Below are 23725 nucleotides of genomic sequence, written 5' to 3' on the forward strand. Positions count from 1 at the left end.
TGCCAATACGGCACCTTCAGACCGTGTTGAAACGGCAGCTTATCGGCCTGTCTATGGGCCCTCCAACAGCCCTACCCAACCAATATCTGGAAGAAAATCAGGCTGATTTTGTTTGGCAAGGTTTTAATTTCCCCATCGGTTGAGGGCGGTATTGCTTGTTAAAGCAGTCCTCGCCCCAACAGCCTGTATTCCCTGATGGCAAAACAAACAGATCAGCGTGATATTGCTCACCTCAGGAGTGGATCTTATAATGCAGTGCTGTCCAACTTCTGTTGTACCGAGGGCCGGAATTTTTCCGACCTACGTGGTGGAGGGCCGATAATGGAAGCCAGTTTTGACCACTCCCCTTTTTGAAACCGCACCTACTTGAAACCACACCCATGTTATCACATGGCCATACCCATATTAATGGTTGTAGTACAGCAAAAACCTGCCATACTCTGCCTGCCCTATCCTACCTGTGTATGCCATACTCTGCCTTCCCTACCCTGCCTGTGTATGCCATACTCTGCCTTCCCTACCCTGCCTGTGTGTGCCATACTCTGCCTTCCCTACCCTGCCTGTGTGTGCCATACTCTGCCTTCCCTACCCTGCCTGTGTGTGCCATACTCTGCCTTCCCTACCCTGCCTGCATGTGCCATACTTTCACTGTGTTTGCCATTCTTGGCTGGTTTGTGCCATACTTGGCCTGTGTGTGCCATACTCTGCCTTCCCTACACTGTCTGTGTGTGCCATACTCTGCTTGCCCTATGATGCCTGTGTGTATGGCACACACAGGCAGCCTACAGTGACACAATGCTGGCACTGCTCCAACAGTCTGCACAATAACTATATATTAAAAAACTTTTTAATTGCAGTACCACCTCAGTATATGTTCTTTTTGTAGTGTGCAGGGTGTATTTGTGGGTTTCTACTGCTCCTGAGGTGTGAACAGGGGAACAATATGGGTGATTACAGCCTGAGCCTGAGGTGTGAACACTGCAGGGGGTGAACAATGCAGGGATTAAAAGGTGTGAATAACACAGGGAATTACATATTTAAACAATACAGCCTGATTACAGCCTGAATCTAAGGTGATAACCATGCAGGGGGGGCAGTTAATCACAGTACTGATACCATTTAAAGCTTACACAAGAGTAAGCCATCAAAGCAGCCAGACAGGTGGGGGGCCACACAAAGGGGGGTCGCGGGCCGCATGCTGTTATAATGTATGGCCATCTTAAGTCTGTAATGTTAAAAAATCCTAAGCTTGATAAATTTGAGTAGTTAGGATGTATTTAGGCCTCACCACATCCTGCTTTGTCTCGCACTGCTCAGTCTCCTGGCTATGTAGTGTATGTGACTGGAACACTATGTTCTATCCTACAGTAGTCATTTGAAATATGGAGTGTTTTTTTGTACCTTTTGAACTTTGATCTTCCTGTATAATTCTTTAGCAGCAGCTTATTAAAGCACAAGATTGCATAGGAAGGTCGTTTCCTTTAAAGGGGAACTATAATGAAAACAAAAATGTATTATACTTTTGTGTCATGGAAAAAACCTTTCTTAATATAATCAGTTAATTTATGTACCATTTCTGAAATAAACAGGTTCCCCATAACTATGCCACTTAGTAGTCTGTCCTATATCTAGACTTTGCATGCAACCATTTTCTTTTATGGAACTTTGGCTCTCATAAATCATCGCTCCCTTTGCATTTAATCGTATTGTCTTAAAAAAAAAAAAAAAGCCAACGCAGTGGCTCAGGGTGTAGGCACAACCAAAGCATTTTTGGCATGGGGCGGGCTTTCCCATAGCCCCTATTTCAACTTAAATTGCTGCTTCCATGGCTACACAGCAGCTTATTTATATAACTATAGGTGTCTTTCTGATGCTTTTGGTGTTACTGTGCCTTTAAATATGCTGCAAACCTGCCTCTCTGTATCCATTTGTTTTGATGGCACATACACCTCTGTATTGTCAGTGGTCATCAAATGGTCAGCTTTAGTGATCAAAGATCATATAGTGTTTGATTTACTGTGATTTAAAGGGATTTTGGAATATTAAAGCCTCTTACTCAATCCTTCAAAGTAGAGGGGAAAGGTAGTTGAATTAATTTGGCCAAATCTCTCAATTAGACATGCACAAACTTGAGGATTTCTGCGCTCTTTTATTTTCAAACTGGAGTTGTATAGCTGTTTGGCATAGTAACACAGACTCTATAGAACAGTGCTGTCCAACTGGCGGCCCGCAGGCCGCATGCGGCCCACAACCCCCCTCTGCGTGGCCCTCCACCTGTGTGGCTGCTTTGATGGTTTACCCTTGTGTAAACTTTAAATGGTTTCAGTACTGAGATTAACTGCCCCCCCTGCATGGTTCACACTTCAGATTCAGGCTGTAATCCTCCTGTATTGTTTAAAAATGTAATCCCCTGTGTTGTTCACACCTTTTAATCTATGCATTGTTCACCCCCTGCAGTGTTCACACCTCAGGCTCAGGCTGTAATCACCCACATTGTTTGTCTATTCACACCTCAGACATTGTATGTAGTGCCTGGACTATGCTGTCTGTGTAGGCAGCATAGGGTAGGCAGAGTATGGCATATAGGCAGCATAGGGCAGGGAGGGTATTGCACAAACAGGCAGCATAGAACAGGGAGGGTATTGAACACACAGGCAGCATAGGGCAGGGAGAGTATGGCACACACAGGCAGGGTAGGGCAGAGTATGGCACACAGGCAGCATATGGCAGACACAGGCATCATAGGGCAGGCAGAGTATGGTACACACAGGCAGCATATGGCAGACACAGGCAGGATATGGCAGACACAGGCATCATAGGGCAGGCAGAGTATGACACACACAGGCAGCATATGGCAGACACAGGCATCATAGGGCAGGCAGAGTATGGCACACACAAGTAGGTGCCTGTGAGAGGTGAACCTGGCAGGGGTTTGTTCTGAGAGTTTGTTAGCAGTTGGAAATAGCCATTAAATAATCCCTATGGTGTGTAATTATATGCTGGGGGTTGCTGTGCTATCCACAGGGGAGGAGGAGGCATATGGGTTTTAGGGTATGTCTTAATATGACATAATATAATTCTTTCACATATGAATGATGGTTGATATCCCTGCAGTGAGGACCAAGCATTTGGGGTTTTGCTGCACTACCACCATTGTGATAAAATGGGCGTGGTTTGAAGTGGGTGTGGTTTAAAAGGGGGGAGTAGTCAAAACTGGCTTCCATTAGCGGCCCTCCACCATGTATGCGCGAGAAATTCCGGCCCTCGGCACCGCAGAAGTTGGACAGCACTGCTATAGAAGATCTTTGACTTTTATAAGTGGCCTAGGGAACTTCCAAACTTACTTATCAGTCACATCAAAACCAACCTGCAGTGCCTTATCATAAGTGAATGAACCAGCAGCTTGCTTTGCTGTTATTTTAACATTTACAGAAAGAGCTTTTTTTTTTTTTTTTTTTTTTTTAGCAGCTCATGATCAGCGGTACGATATTTATCTGTGGGGTAGGCCGACATGCATCCTGTGAGCTCTTAAAGTAGATATAATTTGGAAATCATTTGCAGCTACTTTCGTCATAGGGCTGCCACCATCACATTTTAATCATTTCATTTTTATATGCAGCTGCTTAGTTTGATGCAAGCTGTGTAGGGCCCCTGAAAACCAAACCAACAAAATGTCTGCAACCTGCCACATAACTTCTGGGGAAATTCACAAAAGAGAGAGCCCAAAAATGGCATTTAAAGTTCAGTGTTTATAAATCACCCTCAGTGGCTTTTTTTTTTCTGTCAAAAGTTGGAGTAGAATTGGCAAAAACAGTTACCCCATGTGTAATATTGTAAAGTAGTAGTGTTCTGTGAAAAATACGTATCTTTCCTGCTGTGGAATTTTATGCTTGTGAAGGGGGAATCTATTTCCTGGAACGCATGACTGTTTCTATTTCCTTTGTGGCAAGCAGCAGAAGCCATATCATGCTCAGTCATGCTCCATATCAGAGCCACTGTCTCGTAGGCCAGGGTAGGGTGAATTAATATTTAGGCTAGTGGCATTCAGGGTGTTCTGTCTGCCAGTGGTGTACAAAATGATTTTGTCTGCCCATCACCCTTCTTAATATATGATGGAAAGGTCCCTGGCTGATACGCAGGGGGTGGTGACACAGACATCCCTCTGTCACCTCTCTTCTGTTCATCAGCCAGAAAGCATTTCTATTGTATAAAATCAAGAGCGTTGACAGAAAGATGGCTGTATGCCACTGGCCTTAGTGTGACTGACTGATAATTCTGTAACTAATACTACAATGGTATTAAAGGAGAAACAAATTAAAAAAATATTACTCCCTGGCCAAAGTTAAAAGCATTTTTTCACTCGGCCAATGCACCTGTAAAAGTTTGCTGTAAAGTTTGTATTAAAACAAGAAATTGTAATGTATTTGTGTTGCACGTTCAGTGCTTTGAACTGTTCCATTTAAATTGATCTTTTAATTTGTACCAATTATGTTCCCCGATTCTGTTCTTCAGGCATCTGCATCCGGTGATGTGAGCTGTGTGGATGAGATTCTAAAAGTGAGTAACATACAGATTATTTCATTACTCATATGTGAATGGGATTTTTTTTTTAGTAAGACTATTGTAGATTAATTAGTACATGGTTGCTACTTTAAGGGTGACCTTTTTTTTCATACACAAGATGATTAAAAATGTAGGGGATTGGCTATAACAGTATCTTTTTGCTAACTCTCCACACCAGTGGCTGCCTGATACTGCTAATGTCTCTTGCTTTAAATGCTTCCCCCTGTCCTTGCTCACACAAGGTGAATTTCAACCCGATAATGCACACTTTAGCATTTTTGGGCCATAACTCACCACTTGTGACAAGGCCAATGCAGTTGATGCGAATGGCAGGCAGTCACTGGTGTTTTGTCTTTGTTTGTAACCAGGAAGAGCACTCCCAATATAAGTGTTTCAGCTTGCCTGGGTGCAGATGAAATTAAATTTACAGGACCACAACACCGCACACAACAAGGACTGTCAAGTGATTTATTCCAAAGTCTTGAACCTCAGTAACCTTAAAAAGTGTTTTGAAGTGTTGTTGATCAAGCACCAATAATAAACTATTTCCTGGCCATAAAGGTCCTATTTTATATGAGAGATTTTGATTCTTTAGTCCTCTATCACACCATGAATAGCATATTTACTATGTTATAATGTGAATGGCTCCCTCCAGTGGCAAAACAGCTGATTATTTACGACATAGTTACGCATTTTGTGTAAAACTGTGTAAAACTGAAGGTGTTCTACCTTTGATTGTTTGGACTGATCACAATGAAAAGCCATATTTTAAGCAATTTCGTGCCCATGCTGGAAGCTTTTTTTCATGGATGCAGCAAAGAATCCCCTGTAACATTATCCTTATATAATACATGAGAGCTATGAATATCTTGTAAATTATATCCTTATAAACTGAGCTTAAAGGAGTACTGTCATGTTTATTTTCAGAACCAATCAGTTAATAGAGCTTCTCCAGCCGAATCCTGCAAATAAATCCATTTTCAAAAACACAGATTTTTTTTTTTTTATACTTAATTTTGAAATTTCACATGGGGCTAGCCATATTCTTCATTTCCCATGGTGCCACAGTCATGTGACCTGTGCTCTGATAAACTTCAGTCACACTTTACTGCTGCGTTGCAAGTTGGAGTGATATCCCCCCCCCCTCCCCCCCTTCCTCCAGCAGCCGATCAGCAGAACAATGGGAAGGTAGCAAGATATCAGCTCCGGGTAGATATCAGAATAGCACTCAATAGTAAGAAATCCAAGACTGGCTTGGGACTCATTATGTTACATGGGTGTAGGAGAAACAATAGTTTATCTAAAAGCAGTTCTAATGTGTAGCTTCTGAAAGCTCAGACTCAGGCACAATGCACTAAGATTGCGCCTACACACCAACATTACAGATAAGAAATAAAATACATTTGTTGGTTCAAGAATAAAATTGTAAATGGTAGAGTGAATTATTTGCTATGTAAACAGTGTAATTTAGAAATACGTATAGCATAAAAATCATGACACTATCCCTTTAAAACAGAGTGATGTCATTGATTATTATATTGCTTAGTGATGTCATTTCTGTTGGAAGTTACCTTGGAGTTCCAAAAGCTGTATAAAAGCTACTCTGTCTTGTACCTTTGTATGGTCATGGAACTCCTAAATGACTTATTAGTGGAGTACCGCAAGGGTCAGTCTTTGGTCATTCGATTTTTAACTTGTTTATTAATGCCCTTGAGGGGAAAGTACCTTTTTCACTTTTTGCTGATGATACTAAATTGTGCAAAACTATAAGTTCCATGCATGATGCTGACACTTTGCGGAGCTATTTGACAAAATTTGAAAACTGGGCAGCAAACTGGAAAATGAGGTTCAATGTTGAAAAGTGCAAAGTTATGCATTTTGGTATAAATAATATAAATGTGAGTTATAAACTAAACAGCAGTGTGTTGGGGGGATCCTTAATTGAGAAGGATCTGGGGATTTTTGTAGATAACAAGTTGTCTAATTCCAGGCAGTGTCATTCTGTGGCTACTAAAGCAAATAAAGTGCTGGCTTGTATAAAAAAGGGCATTGACTCAAGAGAAGTCCTCACCTTGAGTATGCGGTGCAGTCTTGGGCTCCAGTTGTTAAAGGAGAAGGAAAGGCAAAGTCACTTGGGGGTGCCAAAATGTCAGGCACCCCCAAGTGACTTTAATCGCGTACCTTGTACCCCGGGCTGCCCCTGTTAGGAGAAAACTGCACCAGCCTGGGGTACCTGTAGCAAGCGCTTCCTTCTTCCGCGTTTCTTCTGCCGGCAAAATCCCTGGGCCAGCACGTGCGCATTAGAATGAAAACCTGACTGTGTTGTTAAAGTTCGACTTTTCACTCTAAAGCGCAAGCGCGCCAATGCGGAAGAAGAAAGCGCTCGCTGCTACACCGGGCTGGTGCTGTTCTCTCTTAACAGGGGCACCAGCCCGGGGTACAAGGTAAGCGATTAAAGTCACTTGGGGGTGCCTAATATTTTGGCACCCCCAAGTGACTTGGGCTTTCCTTCTCCTTTAAGAAGGATATTAAAGAGCTGGAGAGAGTGCAGAGACTGCAACTAAACTGGTAAAGGGGATGGAAGATTTAAGCTATGAGGTTAGACTGTCGAGGTTGGGGTTGTTTTCTCTGGGGAAAAAAGGCGTTTGCGAGGGGACTTTACTCTGTACAAGTACATTAGAGAGGATTATAGGCAGATAGGGGATGTTCTTTTTTTCCCATAAAAACGATCAGTGCACCAGAGGGCCCCCCCCTTTAGATTAGATTAGAGGGACGGAACTTCCATTTGAAGCAACGTTGATGGTTTTTCATGGTGAGGGCAGTGAGGTTGGGGAATAACCTTTCTAGTGATGTTGTAATGGCAGATTCTGTTAATGCCTTTAAGAGGGGCCTGGATGAGTTCTTGAACAAGCATAGTATCCAAGGCTATTGTGATACTAAAATCTACAGTTAGTATTGATGTTGGTATATATTGTTTATGTATGTGAGTGTATAGAATAGGTTTATGTATGTGAATGGTCAGAATAGGTTTGTGTTGTTGGGTTCACTTGGAAGGGTTGAACTTGAACAGGTGATGCTAAGTGATGTCTGTTGCGTTACTGGTACTTGACTGTACAATTTTTAGTTGCACCCATGTATAAAAAAAAAGAGCCCAGTGCAAAGCCTCTGCCAGGTTTATTAATTCAGTGGCTACCATTTACTGGTCTAGTGCAGTTAGCATAATGAATATAAATTACTGGGTAATTTTGGGTTAGTGAAAGTGTTTAATTTTGCACCTGTATAAGATTAAAGGGTTTTCAAACAGCCCAAAGCATAGTACATTGTTGGAGATAAGCGACTGTTTGTTTATCAAGAGTTGGGGCAGAGCAGTGGTAACAGTTTACAAAGGATGTGCTGGGCAACAGTGGGCAAACAGGAGACAGCAGTGGGTACCACAGGCAGAACAGAGAATGCCCAAGGGAAAACAAAATCTGGCAGAACAGGAGAAATAAAATAGCCTGTATTATATTTTTTACACACCCCTGAATATTGCATTAGGACACCACGCGTTGACGTTGCCACACACATCTTGCATACACACCCTCTCAGCACACTATAGTACATACTTCTCATGCACATTGCCAGCTCCTGCAGTAAAATAACAAACTATGATACAAGGATACAGAAGTCATGTTTGCACGGGGCCTAGACGTGGTAGGGTATATGTTGCTTGCCACCTGACCTTCTATTCACACCTTTTCAGTATTTGATCAACTAAGTTTGTGAATAGGTTCAGCCTGTATATAGATCATTATGTGGCACTCACTCTAGGGAAAGCGTCAGACTGGGGTAAGCTTGTTACCCTGCTTTTATAAATGAGGTTAGTTATAAGGTGCTTTGAAACAATAAACAAAGTGTGCAATGGAGCATGATTTACTCCTTGGTACATAAGGAAGAGAAATTATTTGAAGTCATAGTCATATTCTACATTTAAAGCTAGCCAGTAGAAATCTATCCGAGAGATTTAAAAATCCCATCAGGGTGAGGACCGTATCAGCTCATTAATGCAGTCCAATTATCGGCCTGTGAAGGATCAGTGGATCAGGGTGAAATTGCCCAGGACAAGGTGGGCATATCGGACAAGGATCTGCTTATTTGGTGGCCTTGTGAAACAAGTGCATCTTCATGTGTGTGGGCAGCTCACTGATCTACCTCTCAGGCAACCCCTGGTGCCATAGCCATTATATTATTGACAGGAAATTCTTGTTTTTTAAAGATATGTATGATTTAATGCAGTGTGTGCCTTGACATTTTCCTTATCTGTTTTGCAGGAGATGACCCACTCATGGCCTCCCCCACTGACTGCTATTCACACCCCATGCAAAACTGAGCCTTCAAAATTCCCTTTCCCAACAAAGGTTTGTAGTTTAGTTTTTTTTTATGTGTTCTCTAATAACAAAATATAATTTTCTTTAATAAAGATCAAAGACAAGTAGTAGCCTTTGTTTGCACCTTTCTTTATGGGGATTGGAACTTATTTCTCTTTGCTTCCCTCTTAGCTGTTGTTTATCAGATGTACTTACCTTCTTTCTGTAATGATGTAGTGTGTGTCTTTTAAGGAAAAAAATGTCAGGGTAATGCACCCAGCAAAAAAGCTTTATAATTAAATATGGGAGGCACAGTTTCAGTATTGGTTTTCTTATGCTTCCTGAGCCCTTCAGAGCAGTATTTAGGGCCTCTATCTAAGAGTTTTTTTTTTTGTTTTGTTTTTTTTATTTGTTAAATGCAGTATGCAGTTTGTTCAGTAAATGCAAGTGATGTGGCAGATTCTACTCTGGTGTTATATCTAATGCATGTAATAAAAGCTAAAATGCCATTATTTATTTGGAGATTAAGAAATTAATGGATCATTTTCACTGGTTTCAACAAACAAATAAGCATCTAGTTTTTAAAGGGTGCATGTATGAAGCGTTATTAGGACCATTGCTCAGATGACTTATTCTTTAAGTTACCCTTAAGCCAAAGCTCAGCTTCATAAGCCCACTTTTTACTTAAAACATTTTTTAAGAATTGTGTGCATTTTTTGGGGGGGCTCCAGACATGCATATTTTATTAAAATTGCACTTCTTTGTCATCCCTTAGGATACACAGCAGTCTTCATTTCCCAGCTGTGAGCAAAGTGAGTATTCAGAGTCTAGTGTTCCAAGACACGTGTGTATGTGTGCTTTGCTTTAAAGGTAACTGTCCCTTACATGTACAGTGGTGTGAAAAGCTATTTGCCCCCTTCCTGATTTCTTATTCTTTTGCATGTTTGTCACACTTAAATGTTTCTGCTCATCAAAAACCGTTAACTATTAGTCAAAGATAACATAATTGAATACAAAATGCAGTTTTTAAATGAAGGTTTACGTTATTAAGGGAGAAAAATAACTCCAAATCTACATGGCCCTGTGTGAAAAAGTGATTGCCCCCCTTGTTAAAAAATAACTTAACTGTGGTTTATCACCCCTGAGTTCAATTTCTGTAGTCACCCCCAGGCCTGATTACTGCCACACCTGTTTCAATCAAGAAATCACTTAAATGGGAGCTACCTGACACAGAGAAGTAGACCAAAAGCACCTCAAAAGCTAGACATCATGCCAAGATCCAAAGAAATTGAGGAACAAATGAGAACAAAAGTAATTGAGATCTATCAGTCTGGTAAAGGTTATAAAGCCATTTCTAAAGCTTTGGGACTCCAGCGAACCACAGTGAGAGCCATTATCCACAAATGGCAAAAACATGGAACAGTGGTGAACCTTCCCAGGAGTGGCCGGCCGACCAAAATTACCCCAAGAGCGCAGAGACAACTCATCCGAGAGGCCACAAAAGACCTCACTTGCCTCAATTAAGGTCAGTGTTCACGACTCCACCATAAGAAAGAGACTGGGCAAAAACGGCCTGCATGGCAGATTTCCAAGGCGCAAACCACTTTTAAGCAAAAAGAACATTAAGGCTCGTCTCAATTTTGCTAAAAAACATCTCAATGATTGCCAAGACTTTTGGGAAAGTACCTTGTGGACCGACGAGACAAAAGTTGAACTTTTTGGAAGGTGCGTGTCCCGTTACATCTGGCGTAAAAGTAACACAGCATTTCAGAAAAAGAACATCATACCAACAGTAAAATATGGTGGTGGTAGTGTGATGATCTGGGGTTGTTTTGCTGCTTCAGGACCTGGAAGGCTTGCTTTGCTGTGATAGATGGAACCATGAATTCTACTGTCTACCAAAAAATCCTGAAGGAGAATGTCCGGCCATCTGTTCGTCAACTCAAGCTGAAGCGATCTTGGGTGCTGCAGCAGGACAATGACCCAAAACACACCAGCAAATCCACCTCTGAATGGCTGAAGAAAAACAAAATGAAGACTTTGGAGTGACCTAGTCAAAGTCCTGACCTGAATCCTATTGAGACGTTGTGGCATGACCTTAAAAAGGCGGTTCATGCTAGAAAACCCTCAAATAAAGCTGAATTACAACAATTCTGCAAAGATGAGTGGGCCAAAATTCCTCCAGAGCGCTGTAAAAGACTCGTTGCAAGTTATCGCAAACGCTTGATTGCAGTTATTGCTGCTAAGGGTGGCCCAACCAGTTATTAGGTTCAGGGGGCAATTACTTTTTCACACAGGGCCATGTAGGTTTGGATTTTTTTTCTCCCTAAATAATAAAAACCCTCATTTAAAAACTGCATTTTGTGTTTACTTGTGTTATCTTTGACTAATAGTTAAATGTGTTTGATGATCAGAAACATTTTGTGTGACAAACATGCAAAAGAATAAGAAATCAGGAGGGGGACAAATAGTTTTTCACACCACTGTAAGTGCAAGGAGGGGAGAAGTCCCTGGCAAAGGGTTTTATTTGTGTGAGCAAATATTTTCCTGTATACAACAACTAACCTCCTTACCTTTTAGATCCTTTGCCTTTTGTGCTAGCCCCTCCCTCTAGGCAGCTGGTCTGTACATGAGAACAGCAGAATGCTACAGTAGATGTGTCTGGTTTGCCTGAGACTTTGTATGCTAGGATGGGCAGCTTTAGTTGTATGAAGTTTCTGCATAAAGCTGCAATACAGTTATTGTTATTCTTTATAAAATGACTATATACCCATATAACAGATTTCAAACTGTAAGCTCTTTTAGGCAGTGCCTCCTTTACCTCTTGTTCTAATTAGCAGTTGTTTTTGTATGTTTTCCTCTAATTTATCAAGAGAATGTACAAGGTTCATTAAAGGCTTTAGTGCCCTTGTGTCTGTTTTTTTTTTCTTTTCCCTATTTTCTTCTTATTGTTTAACATTAAACCTGTTTCATATTTGCAGAGAGATACAACCCATCAACTAAAACCACTAATGGTCATCCAACAAAATCGTAAGTAAATTAGAGATGTCCAGATCATGGGAAAGACCAATGCTTTTTTGTTTTTGTCTGTATGTACTGTAGGCTGTTTTTTTCTGTATCTAGATTGGCCCAGGCATTACTGTTCAGATAGCTACAGTCTAAATTTGGGTAAACATGTATAGGTGTCCTTGTTTGACAGTCTAGTTGGTGAGACAATTTAGCCGGGTTAATAACTTGGCCAACAGGCCAGTAGGTGAAGTAAAGGTGGCCATACATGGTAGAATCAACTCGCTTGGTGAATCTTCTCCCGATAACGGGAAATATGAACCCTCCCCAAACATCTGTAATGATGGACCGAACCAGAAGTTGGCTTTGTATCGCCACTTAAGTTATCTGCTCCTGCAGTTTACATTTATGATTACATTACCCCCAAAACTGTCCAAAGAAACAGAAACAAATTTAAATGGCAGGCGCTAAAAAAAAAAAGCTTTAAGGACTGGTCAACCCAGTGTTTGTCCTTTTCTATTCTGTGCCCTGGTGGCCCTTGTTCTTGAACCAATGTTACATAAGCCAGCAGATTGACAGACCTGTCTTGCAGGAAAAGATTGGCATTTGCAGCATTGTTTAAAAAGAAAAAACAGGAGTTCAGAAAATGCTGCTTGCAGTAGCAATTACATTTACAAATAACCTTTAAAGCACAGAATTTGTTTTAATAACCATTTTCTTAGAATTATGTTTTCTTTTATTAGGCAAAAACTTGTTTTTGGGGTTGACAACCAGTGCAAATGTCTGTGTTTACATGCCCTAATGAGGACCATAGTAAAATGTACTATTGTTTTGCCAAATGATTTTTGCTTTGCATGAATCCCATTTTACCGGTATTGCTGCATTTTATTTATGTAGATTTATTTGTGTGATCTGAAATTTCTGATTCAATGGTTTGTTTCAGCTTACTTTTGTTTCTTGCAGCTCCCTTAAAGAGGACCTGAAACTCAGCAGCAGTGAAGACAGTGATGGAGATCAGGTAAAAGACATATAAGCCATGTCTGTTAGTGTTATTGTGAGGACCCAAGTACAGATAGGGGCATGCCTGCACCATTTGGGTGATGACACAAGCTATATTTTGTTGGAGGTTAAAAAAAGGCAATTTCCCAGTGCTTACACAATTTAAATACTTTACAACAAGTGATTAACACTGATACGAATCAGTGCAAAAGTGTTTTCTGCAATTTTGTCACCCACCCTGGAGGGAATCGAGTAGGGCTGACAAAACACTGACAAAAGCACGTGCCGTCACACTTAGGGTGAGCAGATCTTGTTAGCCCAGTACAAAACTGGTTAAACTTTAAATAGAGGATGGATGCATGGAACAGACGTCCATAGATGTGACAGTTCAGAGGCTAATTAAATATACCTAGCTAATGCCTGAAATCTGCAGATGTGTGCTTGAGAGTAAAATATTTGCACTTGTTTTTTTAGTATATTTACTGAGGCTTTTCTTTTTTTCACAGGAGTGTGATAAAACAATGCCAACAAATACACCAGGAAGGTATGATGGAAGTTTGCCAGTTACACAAATAAAATATTTATTTACTTTATGCAGCTGATAACTGTATGCAGTGACTGATTACTAATATTTAAGTGTTTAATAATTTTGTAAATTGTGTTTAATAATCTTACTAGAATGATATATATGGTGAAAAGACCAAAAGCAGCACATTTTAACTATTAAATAGTTTCCCTGCTGCAGTTGGTCACTGTGTACCTTGTACTAAAAGCTGATTACTCATTAACAGTTAAAAAATGTAATTTCATTAGAGAGTTTTGTTTTGTTGCCTTCCCTTTTCTGTGGTCTAGATGTAATGCATGTAAGGTTTAACATTTAGTCCCTTGAGCATTCTCACTGGCGTTCATGTCATTTAATCATCTATATTGTCGCATTTACTGTTTCCTCAGTTCTGAACCCTCGCAGAACAACAGTGAAGGTGCAGAGAACTCCAGGGATGACTCAAGCAGCCATAGTGGCTCTGAAAGTAGCTCAGGATCAGACTCGGAGAGTGAGAGCAGTTCTAGCGATAGTGAAGCAAATGAACCATCACGTAGTGCCTCCCCTGAGGTGAGCTGGAGCTTTGTTTTTTCTTAGAATACGTCTTGTAGTCACCTATTGGTTTTAAAACTTTTTTAAACTTTTTGGAAGTATGCTAACTATATATGTCTATTGTCTAACCTTCTGTGTGCAGCACATTTTCACCTTTTTCTTTTTTTCTTTTTTATAAGCCTGAACCACCTCCATCAAATAAGTGGCAGCTGGATAACTGGTTGAATAAAGGGAATCCACACAAAGTGTCTCCTGCTTCTTCGGTAGAAAGCAATATCCCTTCTTCTCAAGGCTACAAAAAGGATAGCCAGGAGCAAGGCGCAGGAACAGGCTATGCAGAACCAAGTGGGCCAAAAGAGTCAAACACTTCTACGCCAGGCAGGGACTCAAAGGCTGCACAAAAGGGCTCTGAAAATAGTCGTGGAAGGCAAAAGTCTCCAGCTCAAAGTGAGAGCACAACGCAACGAAAAACAATTGGCAAAAAACAGCCAAAGAAAACTGAAAAATCTGCTGTTGAGGCACCTCGGGGAGGGCTTAAAATAGAAAGTGTTACAACTACAGAAATAACCACCAATCTGCCTCCTAACAGACATAAAGCAGCCACAAAAGGCTCCCGTAAGCCCAACATTAAGAAGGAGCCAAAGTCCTCTCCTAGGCCTGCAACGGAGAGGAAAAAATACAAGCCAAGTAAACCATCTCAAAAATCTAGAGAGTTTGTTGAAACAGATACCTCATCTTCAGACTCTGATGAAAATGAGAGCCTACCGCCTTCATCCCAAACCCCCAAATATTCTGAAAGCAATAGGACTCCCCCTGCAAAACCCTCCGTTGAGGAGGAGGATAGTTTTTTCCGTCAGCGTTTGTTCTCTCCTATGGAAGAGAAGGAACCTCTTTCACCCCTCAGTGAGCCAGAGGAAAGGTACCCACTCATTGTTAAGATTGACTTGAGCTTGTTGTCCCGGATACCAGGGAGACCCTATAAAGAAGTAGAGCAGCCCAAGGTTGAAAAAAGTGCTCCAGAAAAGCACACAAAAGAAAGCCAGAAACAGACTGATAAAAGTTCCACAAAGGGAAAGCGGAAACACAAGGTTGGTAATTGGACTTTGGTTAGCAGATTCCATATAATCTGTGTGGATTTTGTCCTTTTAGGGGCTATATTGTTAATTTATAGAAAGAGACCTCATCACGTGAAAGCAAGACTGGTGTGAAGTAATGCATGAAAAAACAATGGCACTACTTCAAGTATCTTATTGACAAAGGGGCGGATCCCTCGAAACGTAGAGTGTGTTTGCCAAAAATAAATTAGTGTTGTTTCCCTTTAGTGATTCTGATTAGTGTTGATGGTTTGACCTTTAAAAAGTCGAGCACCTGGATACAGACATTGGAGTTTTTACCCTCTAATGCCATTTTTTTCTTTAATATCTAACTTAAACAAATATAGTTTGTAATAGGATAAAATACACAGAAAAACAAAGCCTGTGTGATTTCAGCTTTTTTCAAGGTTCACAATCACATAGAGGTTGTCGCCTTTATCATATACACCTCAGGAGGCAATACATTTATCTCTCAAAATGCAGATCTAATGATCACATGGTTACTTGGCTTTAAAGGGTTAGCTTTCAAGCAGTTAAAGAAGGAGGAGTTTCTTTCAGCATATGTTCATAATGGTCTGTGCTGCTATGGCAGGTCTGCTCTTATTTGCAACTTCCAATGTATGTTTGGTACACGCCCATTTATAAGCAGCATGTTTCTGTCTTCATGGACAGGGAAGCATGACATACTCCTTGTAGTTTCTAACTGCAGTTTCCCAATAAACTGCCCTACTGCTGGTTCTAGCAACTAATAGGAAATATTTCATAACAAGAACCCAGACTTGCCAAGCACCTACAGACATGCTGAGCAGTGATAGTAAACATGAAAGCATGTCAGCAAACTTTTATTGTCTTTTATTATCTTGTGTTTTATAAAGCCAGCCTTACCTAGTGATAGTCATATTTTCCTATTTGTCTTTATCTGCAGAATGATGATGAATCTAGAGGTAATGATAGCAAGAAACCAAAACTAGAAGAAAAGGCATCAAGTCACAAATCATCTAACAAAGAGTAAGCATTCTATTTAATTGACTGATTGTATATTATGCTGTAACTAGAGCTTTGCATGTGTGCCTGCTGATTCTCTAACAGAGGTATATATGTCCACATGCACACAAAGAATTTATGAAAGTAAATAATTATATTTCTCTTGCGTCCTGGGGGACACAGGCACCATGGGGTTAAATCCCCTCCCATCAGGAGGCAGGACACTGTATAATTTTGGTTTCTCTCCCCTATATAACCTCTTCCCCCACCCAGGTACCTCAGTTTTTTTAGTGTCCTCGCAAACAGGAGGTTGGACAGAAGAGTCTCTAGGAGACACAACTTGAAAAGATTGCTACGGTTCAGGGCTTAGCCCTAACACCCGGGGTGGTACCTGAGGCAGCCTAGGCTGCACTCGCTGTGTCAGCCCATACGCTGGACGGCTCCTTGAGCCTGCTGCCTAGAAAAGGCAATGTACCCGACGGCCCTCCCTACAACGGGGGCCCACGGCACAAACCCGGGAATACAGAGGAGCATGAGGTCCCCTCTAGTCTCCTCTAACCCTCCGCACCGATCACAGGTAGTGAGAGTGAACAGGGGTTTACAGCCCCTCCTCACACACGGGAGATCCCAACCTCTCCCCCATACCTACATCTGGCAAGCGGAGGGTCAGGGTATCCTCCGGCAACCACCCCTACACTCTCACACGGCGCGCCTGCTATGGCGCAGCCGGCGAGAGAGTGAGGCAGAGTGAGCCCGGCGGGTAAATGGATGGTACGCGCCTTCCGCACCCTCAATAGCCGCAACGAGACTTCCGGCTGCACCGCCGGAAGTGCTCGCGGCTCACGTGACCTCCCCACATTCGCGCCCTCATTCGGCTCCTCCCCTTCCGGCATCCGACAGAGCGTGCGCTCGCAGCTACGCTACACGGCAGTCCTGTTCCCAACGCAGACAGAACGCCACAGGTCTCTCGCCCTCCATCTCTCCTCTTCCCTCTACCAGGCAGATACGGTAAAAGGGTCGCTAAGCCAACATGGCTGAGGGGTCAGGGGATGCACTATTCCTCAGAGGGGGAAAACAGGCGTCCAAAGTAACTTTCTTTGCATGTACCCAATGCAAGGAAAAGTTTAAGGTGGCACAAAAAGACCCAGTTTGTAAAGCTTGCACCACTGCTACCACAGATGCAGAGCAACCCACGCCACAATTAACAGACCAGGGGGAGAATGTACAGGCAGCACTATCGGCAACATCGGGCAATGTGGCTACAGAAGCCCCTGAGGCTCCAGCCTGGGCAGTTTCACTATCTAATTCCCTAGCTAATCTGCAGGGAATCCCACTATTAGCATCATCTCTGGATAAAATCCTAGACAAACTAGCATCACCTAATGTAGTTAAGAGCACAACTAAACGCAAGTGCCCATTACCTAATGACTCTACTGCACCCTCCTCACCTGAGTCCCACTCGGACCAGGAAGGGCTCAGCGAAGGGGAATTATCCCACTCCGCATCAGAGGGCGACTCTGCCTCAACCGCCCAGGACTCTGCCAGGTCACCAAATTACCTGATTGTGGCAGTCCTTCAGGCCCTTAACATTGAGGATGCTGACAATTGGGCTAAGACCTCTAAGGGTCTATTCCGCAGAACGGCCTCACACGAAATAAATTTCCCAGCCCATGAACAACTCCAAGCCATCATCCAGGAGGAATGGAACCTCCCGGAACACAAGTTCCAAGTCACCCGAAAATTCTCAAAACTTTATCCCTTTCCAAAGGAGGATCTGGGAAAATGGAGCACCCCACCTCTAGTGGATGCTCCGGTATCGCGTTTGTCAAAAGCCACCGCCTTACCCGTTCCAGACGCATCTGCTTTTAAGGACGCCACCGACAAGAAACTGAAAGGCTTCCTTAAAGCTATCTGTACCTCTGCAGGTACAGCCTTTAGACCCATTCTTGCCATGGCATGGGTAAGTCGGGCTCTGGAAGTGTGGTCCGACGCCATCCTCACCGGTCTACAGAACGAAACCGCCATCGAGGACGTTGAGTCCGTCGCACTACACATCCAAGAGGCGAGTTCCTTCCTCAGTGAGGCTTCACTGGACGCCCTGAAGCTGCTGGCCCGCACATCTGCTCTCTCAGTAGCCGCACGCCGCTCCCTGTGGCTTCGACTATGGTCGGCTGACCTTAGCTCAAAAAAGTCACTTGCCTCTCTTCCCTTCAAAGGTTCCCGCCTTTTCGGTGAAGAACTAGAAAAAATGATCTCACAAGCAACGGGGGGCAAAAGTACACTGTTGCCCCAGCAAAAACCCAAGAGCAGACCCTCTACTACATCTTACAAGAGACAGCGCTTTTTTCGAGGCCAAGGTACGCGTTTCTCCAAAGGATCACCTCCATCCAGATCCTCCTCTTCTGCCAGAGGTGGGCCCACCTCCAGAGGCAGAACAACCTGGCAGTCTCGCAAGACATTTACCAAGAACTCTAACGAGAAGAGCTCCTCAGCATGACTGGCCACACGACACTTGGCCAGACATTCAGGTCGGGGGACGTCTCAAACACTTCGCCACCACCTGGGCCGAACTCATAGACGATCCCTGGGTCATAGACACAATATCTTCCGGTTACAGGATAGAATTCCACAGAACACCTCCACAGAGGTTCTTCATGTCTCGGGTTCCCATAGAACCCCAAAAACAAACCGCCTTCTTATCCATCGTACAGGAACTGGCACAGGCCGGAGTAATAACTCCGGTTCCTCCACCTCAAAGGTTCCAAGGGTTCTACTCGAACCTCTTCGTGGTCCCCAAGAAAGACGGCTCATACCGTCCTATCTTGGACCTCAAACTTCTCAACAAATGGGTGTACTACCGACGATTCAAGATGGAATCACTGAGATCGGTAATCCGGGCACTAGAACCCCGGGAGTTCCTGACATCCCTGGACATGAAGGACGCATACCTTCATGTCCCAATCCATCCTCTTCACCAAAGGTTCCTGCGATTTGCTTACCACAATCACCACTACCAGTTTGCGGCCCTCCCCTTCGGCCTATCATCGGCCCCACGTATCTTCACGAAAATAATGGCCACCATGGCAGCCTTTCTCCGAGTCCGTGGGGTGTATATCACTCCATACTTGGACGACCTCTTGATCAAGGCGCCCTCACTGCACCAGGCACAAGAGGACCTGGACCTGTCCATCCGGGTCCTTCAGAGCTTCGGCTGGACGATCAACATGACCAAGTCATGCCTTTTCCCATCACAACGAATTCAGTTCCTCGGGCTTCTCCTCGACACCCACCTAGGGAGAATTCTCCTACCAGAGGAAAAGGTCCACAAGACACACTTGCTGGTCCGACAACTCAGATCTATCCCCAAACCATCCCTCAGGTTTTGCATGAAGGTTTTGGGGGTCATGGTCGCTTCCACAGAAGCGGTCCCATTTGCACAATTCCATCTGAGGCCCCTTCAAAGGACCATTATCTCAGAATGGCGACGACATCACCTTCTCAACCAGAGGATCTCCCTACCGACTCAGACGATCGACTCTCTGAATTGGTGGCTGACCCTACCTCACCTAACACAAGGAAGACCCTTTGCGGACCCGGACTGGCAAATCATCACAACCGATGCCAGTCTGTCGGGCTGGGGAGCCACCTTCCAGAATCTTTCGGCACAAGGCCTATGGACAACAGCGGAATCCAGACTGCCGATAAACATATTAGAGATCAGAGCCATTTTCAAAGCCCTGACCCACTGGGAAACCCGACTGACAGGACTAGCCATCAGAATCCAGTCCGACAACGCCACAGCCGTGGCGTACCTCAATCGCCAAGGGGGAACCAAGAGTGTGGCGGCAGCAGGCGAAATCAGCAAGATCCTTCGCTGGGCAGAGAACAACGTCCCACAGATCTCCGCAGTCCACATTCCCGGCCTTCTGAACTGGGAAGCGGACTATCTCAGTCGCTACAGACTAGACCCGACGGAATGGGAGCTGAATTCCGAGGTTTTCGACATTATAGCGAAACAATGGGGCACACCAGACTTAGACTTAATGGCGTCTCGCCACAACAAAAAGGTTCCACTATTCATCTCCAAGACCAGGGACCATCTAGCAGCAGGGGTGGATGCCCTGACTGCACCGTGGGGGGTCCCGCTGGCCTACGCCTTTCCCCCCCTTGCCATGCTACCACGCCTCATCAAGAGGATGAGGAAGGAGAGCGGCACGTTCATCATAATCGCTCCAAATTGGCCACGGAGGTCGTGGTTCACAGACCTGGTAAATCTCTCCATCGATCCGCCCATGGCACTTCCCGTTCGGGCAGACTTGCTTCACCAAGGCCCAATCCTCCACCACAACCCTCAAATGTTCCATTTGATGGCGTGGCATTTGAGACCGCTATTCTGACCCGGAAAGGGTTTTCGACAGGAGTGGCTCAGACTATGATTAGGGCCAGGAAGGCGGTATCCTCCAAGGTATACCATAGAATCTGGAACCTCTTCATCCACTGGTGCGCACAAAAGCAAGTAGTTTATCAGAGTGCAAACGTTCCTCTGATCCTCCAATTCCTGCAAGACGGCCTGGACAAGGGCTTGAGCCTAGGGTCCCTTAAAGTCCAGGTATCAGCCTTGTCCATCTTACTACAGAAGAAACTGGCAAGGCTAGGAGACGTAAGAACATTCTTACAGGGAGTAGCTCACCTGGCACCGGCCTGGAGACCCCCGGTGCCACCCTGGGACCTCAATCTCGTCTTGTCGGCACTCTTGGAGGCCCCCTTTGAACCTATCCACACCATTGAGCTCCCCTGGCTTACCTGGAAAGTAGTATTCCTCACGGCCATTTCTTCAGCAAGACGCGTTTCGGAACTAAGTGCACTGTTGTGCGACTCTCCTCACTTAATTTTCCACGAGGAAAAAGCAGTCCTGCGCACAGTTCCTTCCTTCCTGCCGAAAGTGGTATCACCCTTTCACCTAAACGAGGAGATAGTTCTCCCTTCCTTCTGTAGCTCGCCCAAAAATCCCAAAGAAGCCAAACTACACAAACTAGATGTAGTTAGATCAATGAAAGTCTATGTAGACAGGACAGCTCACTTCCGCAAAACCAGGAATCTCTTTGTGATTCCGTCGGGCAGCCGTAAGGGCTGTTCAGCTTCTAAAGCCACAATTGCTCGCTGGATCAGGGAAACCGTTCGCCGGGTGTACATATCCCTGGGAAAAACACCCCCCTTCGGGATAAAAGCACATTCCACCAGAGCACTAGGGGCATCCTGGGCATGCAGGAACCGGGCTTCTGCGGAGCAGCTGTGCAAAGCGGCAACCTGGTCTTCCGCGCACACCTTTGCAAAATTCTATCGATTCGATACCTTTGCCTCGGCCGAGGCAGCCTTCGGGCGTAAAGTTCTGCAGTCGGTAGTTCAAAGCTAGACTGCAATAAATTCTAGTTCAGTTTCCTCCCTCCCAGTGGTGACGGCTTTGGTATGTCCCCATGGTGCCTGTGTCCCCCAGGACGCAAGAGAAAAGGAGATTTATACTTACCGTTACATCCTTTTCTCTTAGTCCTATAGGGGACACAGGCCACCCTCCCTGGAAACTTAGGCATCATGCATACCTTCTCACTCAGCTGTGTTATAGCTTATAGTTATTAAGTTAAGAGCACTGTTTGCTCGGTCTTGTTACATAACTGAGGTACCTGGGTGGGGGAAGAGGTTATATAGGGGAGAGAAACCAAAATTATACAGTGTCCTGCCTCCTGATGGGAGGGGATTTAACCCCATGGTGCCTATGTCCCCTATAGGACTAAGAGAAAAGGATGTAACGGTAAGTATAAATCTCCTTATTGATGATGATCATTTAAATGGGTTTTAAGAAATGTATTTACTTCATTTTAACAGGTCCTCCAAGCAGAATCCAGTAAAGGAAAAAGATCCACTTCCCTCTCCTGCTCAGCCTGTGCAACAGAAAGATTCAAAGACTGACCACATACCTCGGAAAAGGACGGTTAGTCAGTCATCATCGTTAAAATCTGGCAGCAGTGGCAGCATCAAGGAGAGCAGCAGTAAAAGTAGCTCTTCAGCCAAACAAAGGAAGACTGAAGGCAAGAGTACAAGCAGTGCAAAGGAGCCCAAGGTACATGAACTTTTTTCCCCACTATCCACACTGTGAGAGAGATATCTGCCACTAGACTACTGTAGTTATATAAATAAACTGCTGTGTAGCCAAGGAGGAAGCCATTCAAGCTGAAAAAATGAGAATATGCACTTGTTATATAATAAATAAAATCTGTAGAATACAATAGTGGTTTACAGCTGCTATGTAACTGTGGCCTTATTTCAATTTGAATAACTAGCCCCGCAGCAGCTTTGTTTATATAAACTTTAGTAGGGTTTCTGATGCAAAAGCACAAGTTTTACTTTTACCAGTGAGGGGCAACAGTACATTATTTTTTAATTGCTTTGATACATTTTAATTTTTTTTGGTGTTACTGTTTATTTAACTGGTCACTCAGTCACCAAACCACCAAATGATGTCAGGCTATGGTTTCTCCTTGCTTCTTTAACGCTGTTGGACTGCTATGGGAGGAAGGTTATGACTGAGGCATTTACTCTATTACGGAAGGTAGAGTAAGCAAAGCTGATCATTCTAAAGCAGGGGGCTCAAACTCAATTTACCTGGGGGCCGCAGGAGGCAAAGTCAGGATGAGGCTGGGCCGCATAAGGGATTTCACAAAAAATTGGCTTTCAAGGGATAATGCAAGGCACGGCAGGCGGGAGCTGCTGATTGCGGAAATGACGTTATGCCATCATAACAGTTATTATGGGAAGACGTTCTGTGTGCACAATTAGCTCCTTAGCAGCTAATTGTGCACACAGAACGTCTTCCCATAATAACTGTTATGATGGCATAACGTCATTTCCGCAATCAGCAGCTCCCGCCCGCTGTGCCTTGCATTATCCCTTGAATCGCAATGAAAATCGTGATCCATTCATTGCTTTTGAGAAGGCGTTGGTGCGGGCCACAAAATATTGTACCGAGGGCCGCGAGTTTGAGACCCCTGTTCTAAAGCAAGCTCTTTAAAAAGTTATAGTGGCACTTTAAGCTAGCCAACAAAACAATCCTTTAAACAAATAATGTGTAGTTTGAGTATGTCACTTAGAAATCTGTGGGGATCACAGAGCCTGCAGGTACCAACAACAGCTGGGAACCCCAGACATATGCAGTGTGGGTCCTAGTGTCAGAGTTTAAAAAAAAACAAACAGAAAAACTGCATCCCACACATAGTGCTTTGATAGTATTTTTATGGCTTGGTTAAGATGACTTTACATCCATCAATGTCAGGAGTTGATTTGTTCTTATTCTATCATTAAACTCATCTGGAGATTGTTGTCTTATGATGTTAGATTGCAGACTGTCTTTACAGAATATGCTTGGGTAATAATGTTGTGTATTAGCCCCTTGCATGCTGCATGTGCAAGGCTATTCAAATGCAGCACAGCTCATCTGACCCTGAACTGCTTACCAGTATTGCCCCTTTATTTCTATAGCACAAGGCTCTCATGGTACAGACATGAAAACTCTTATTTTCATAATTCCATCAGGGAAACAAACTAAAGCTCTTAAACAAAATGAAAAGGCTATTTTGGGCCATTTATTA

At 43.7% G+C, this 23725-nt stretch overlaps 1 protein-coding gene across 2 annotated transcripts in view; it reads left to right on the top strand.

Moving 5' to 3' along the window:
* Nucleotides 1-23725, top strand: part of aff4 (AF4/FMR2 family member 4) — a 65991-nt gene that overhangs the window by 34241 nt on the left and 8025 nt on the right. For both annotated transcript variants that reach the window (XM_031898809.1, XM_002935271.5), the window contains 10 exons: nt 4513-4557; nt 8874-8960; nt 9685-9721; nt 11891-11939; nt 12879-12933; nt 13421-13458; nt 13866-14025; nt 14187-15095; nt 16027-16109; nt 21966-22200. In XM_031898809.1, coding sequence (XP_031754669.1) covers nt 4513-4557; nt 8874-8960; nt 9685-9721; nt 11891-11939; nt 12879-12933; nt 13421-13458; nt 13866-14025; nt 14187-15095; nt 16027-16109; nt 21966-22200 — 1698 coding nt within the window. The remainder of the gene's footprint in view (nt 1-4512; nt 4558-8873; nt 8961-9684; nt 9722-11890; nt 11940-12878; nt 12934-13420; nt 13459-13865; nt 14026-14186; nt 15096-16026; nt 16110-21965; nt 22201-23725) is intronic.

The sequence above is a fragment of the Xenopus tropicalis genome, chromosome 3, assembly GCF_000004195.4.
Source record: "Xenopus tropicalis strain Nigerian chromosome 3, UCB_Xtro_10.0, whole genome shotgun sequence".
NCBI classification, from domain to species: Eukaryota; Metazoa; Chordata; class Amphibia; order Anura; family Pipidae; genus Xenopus; species Xenopus tropicalis.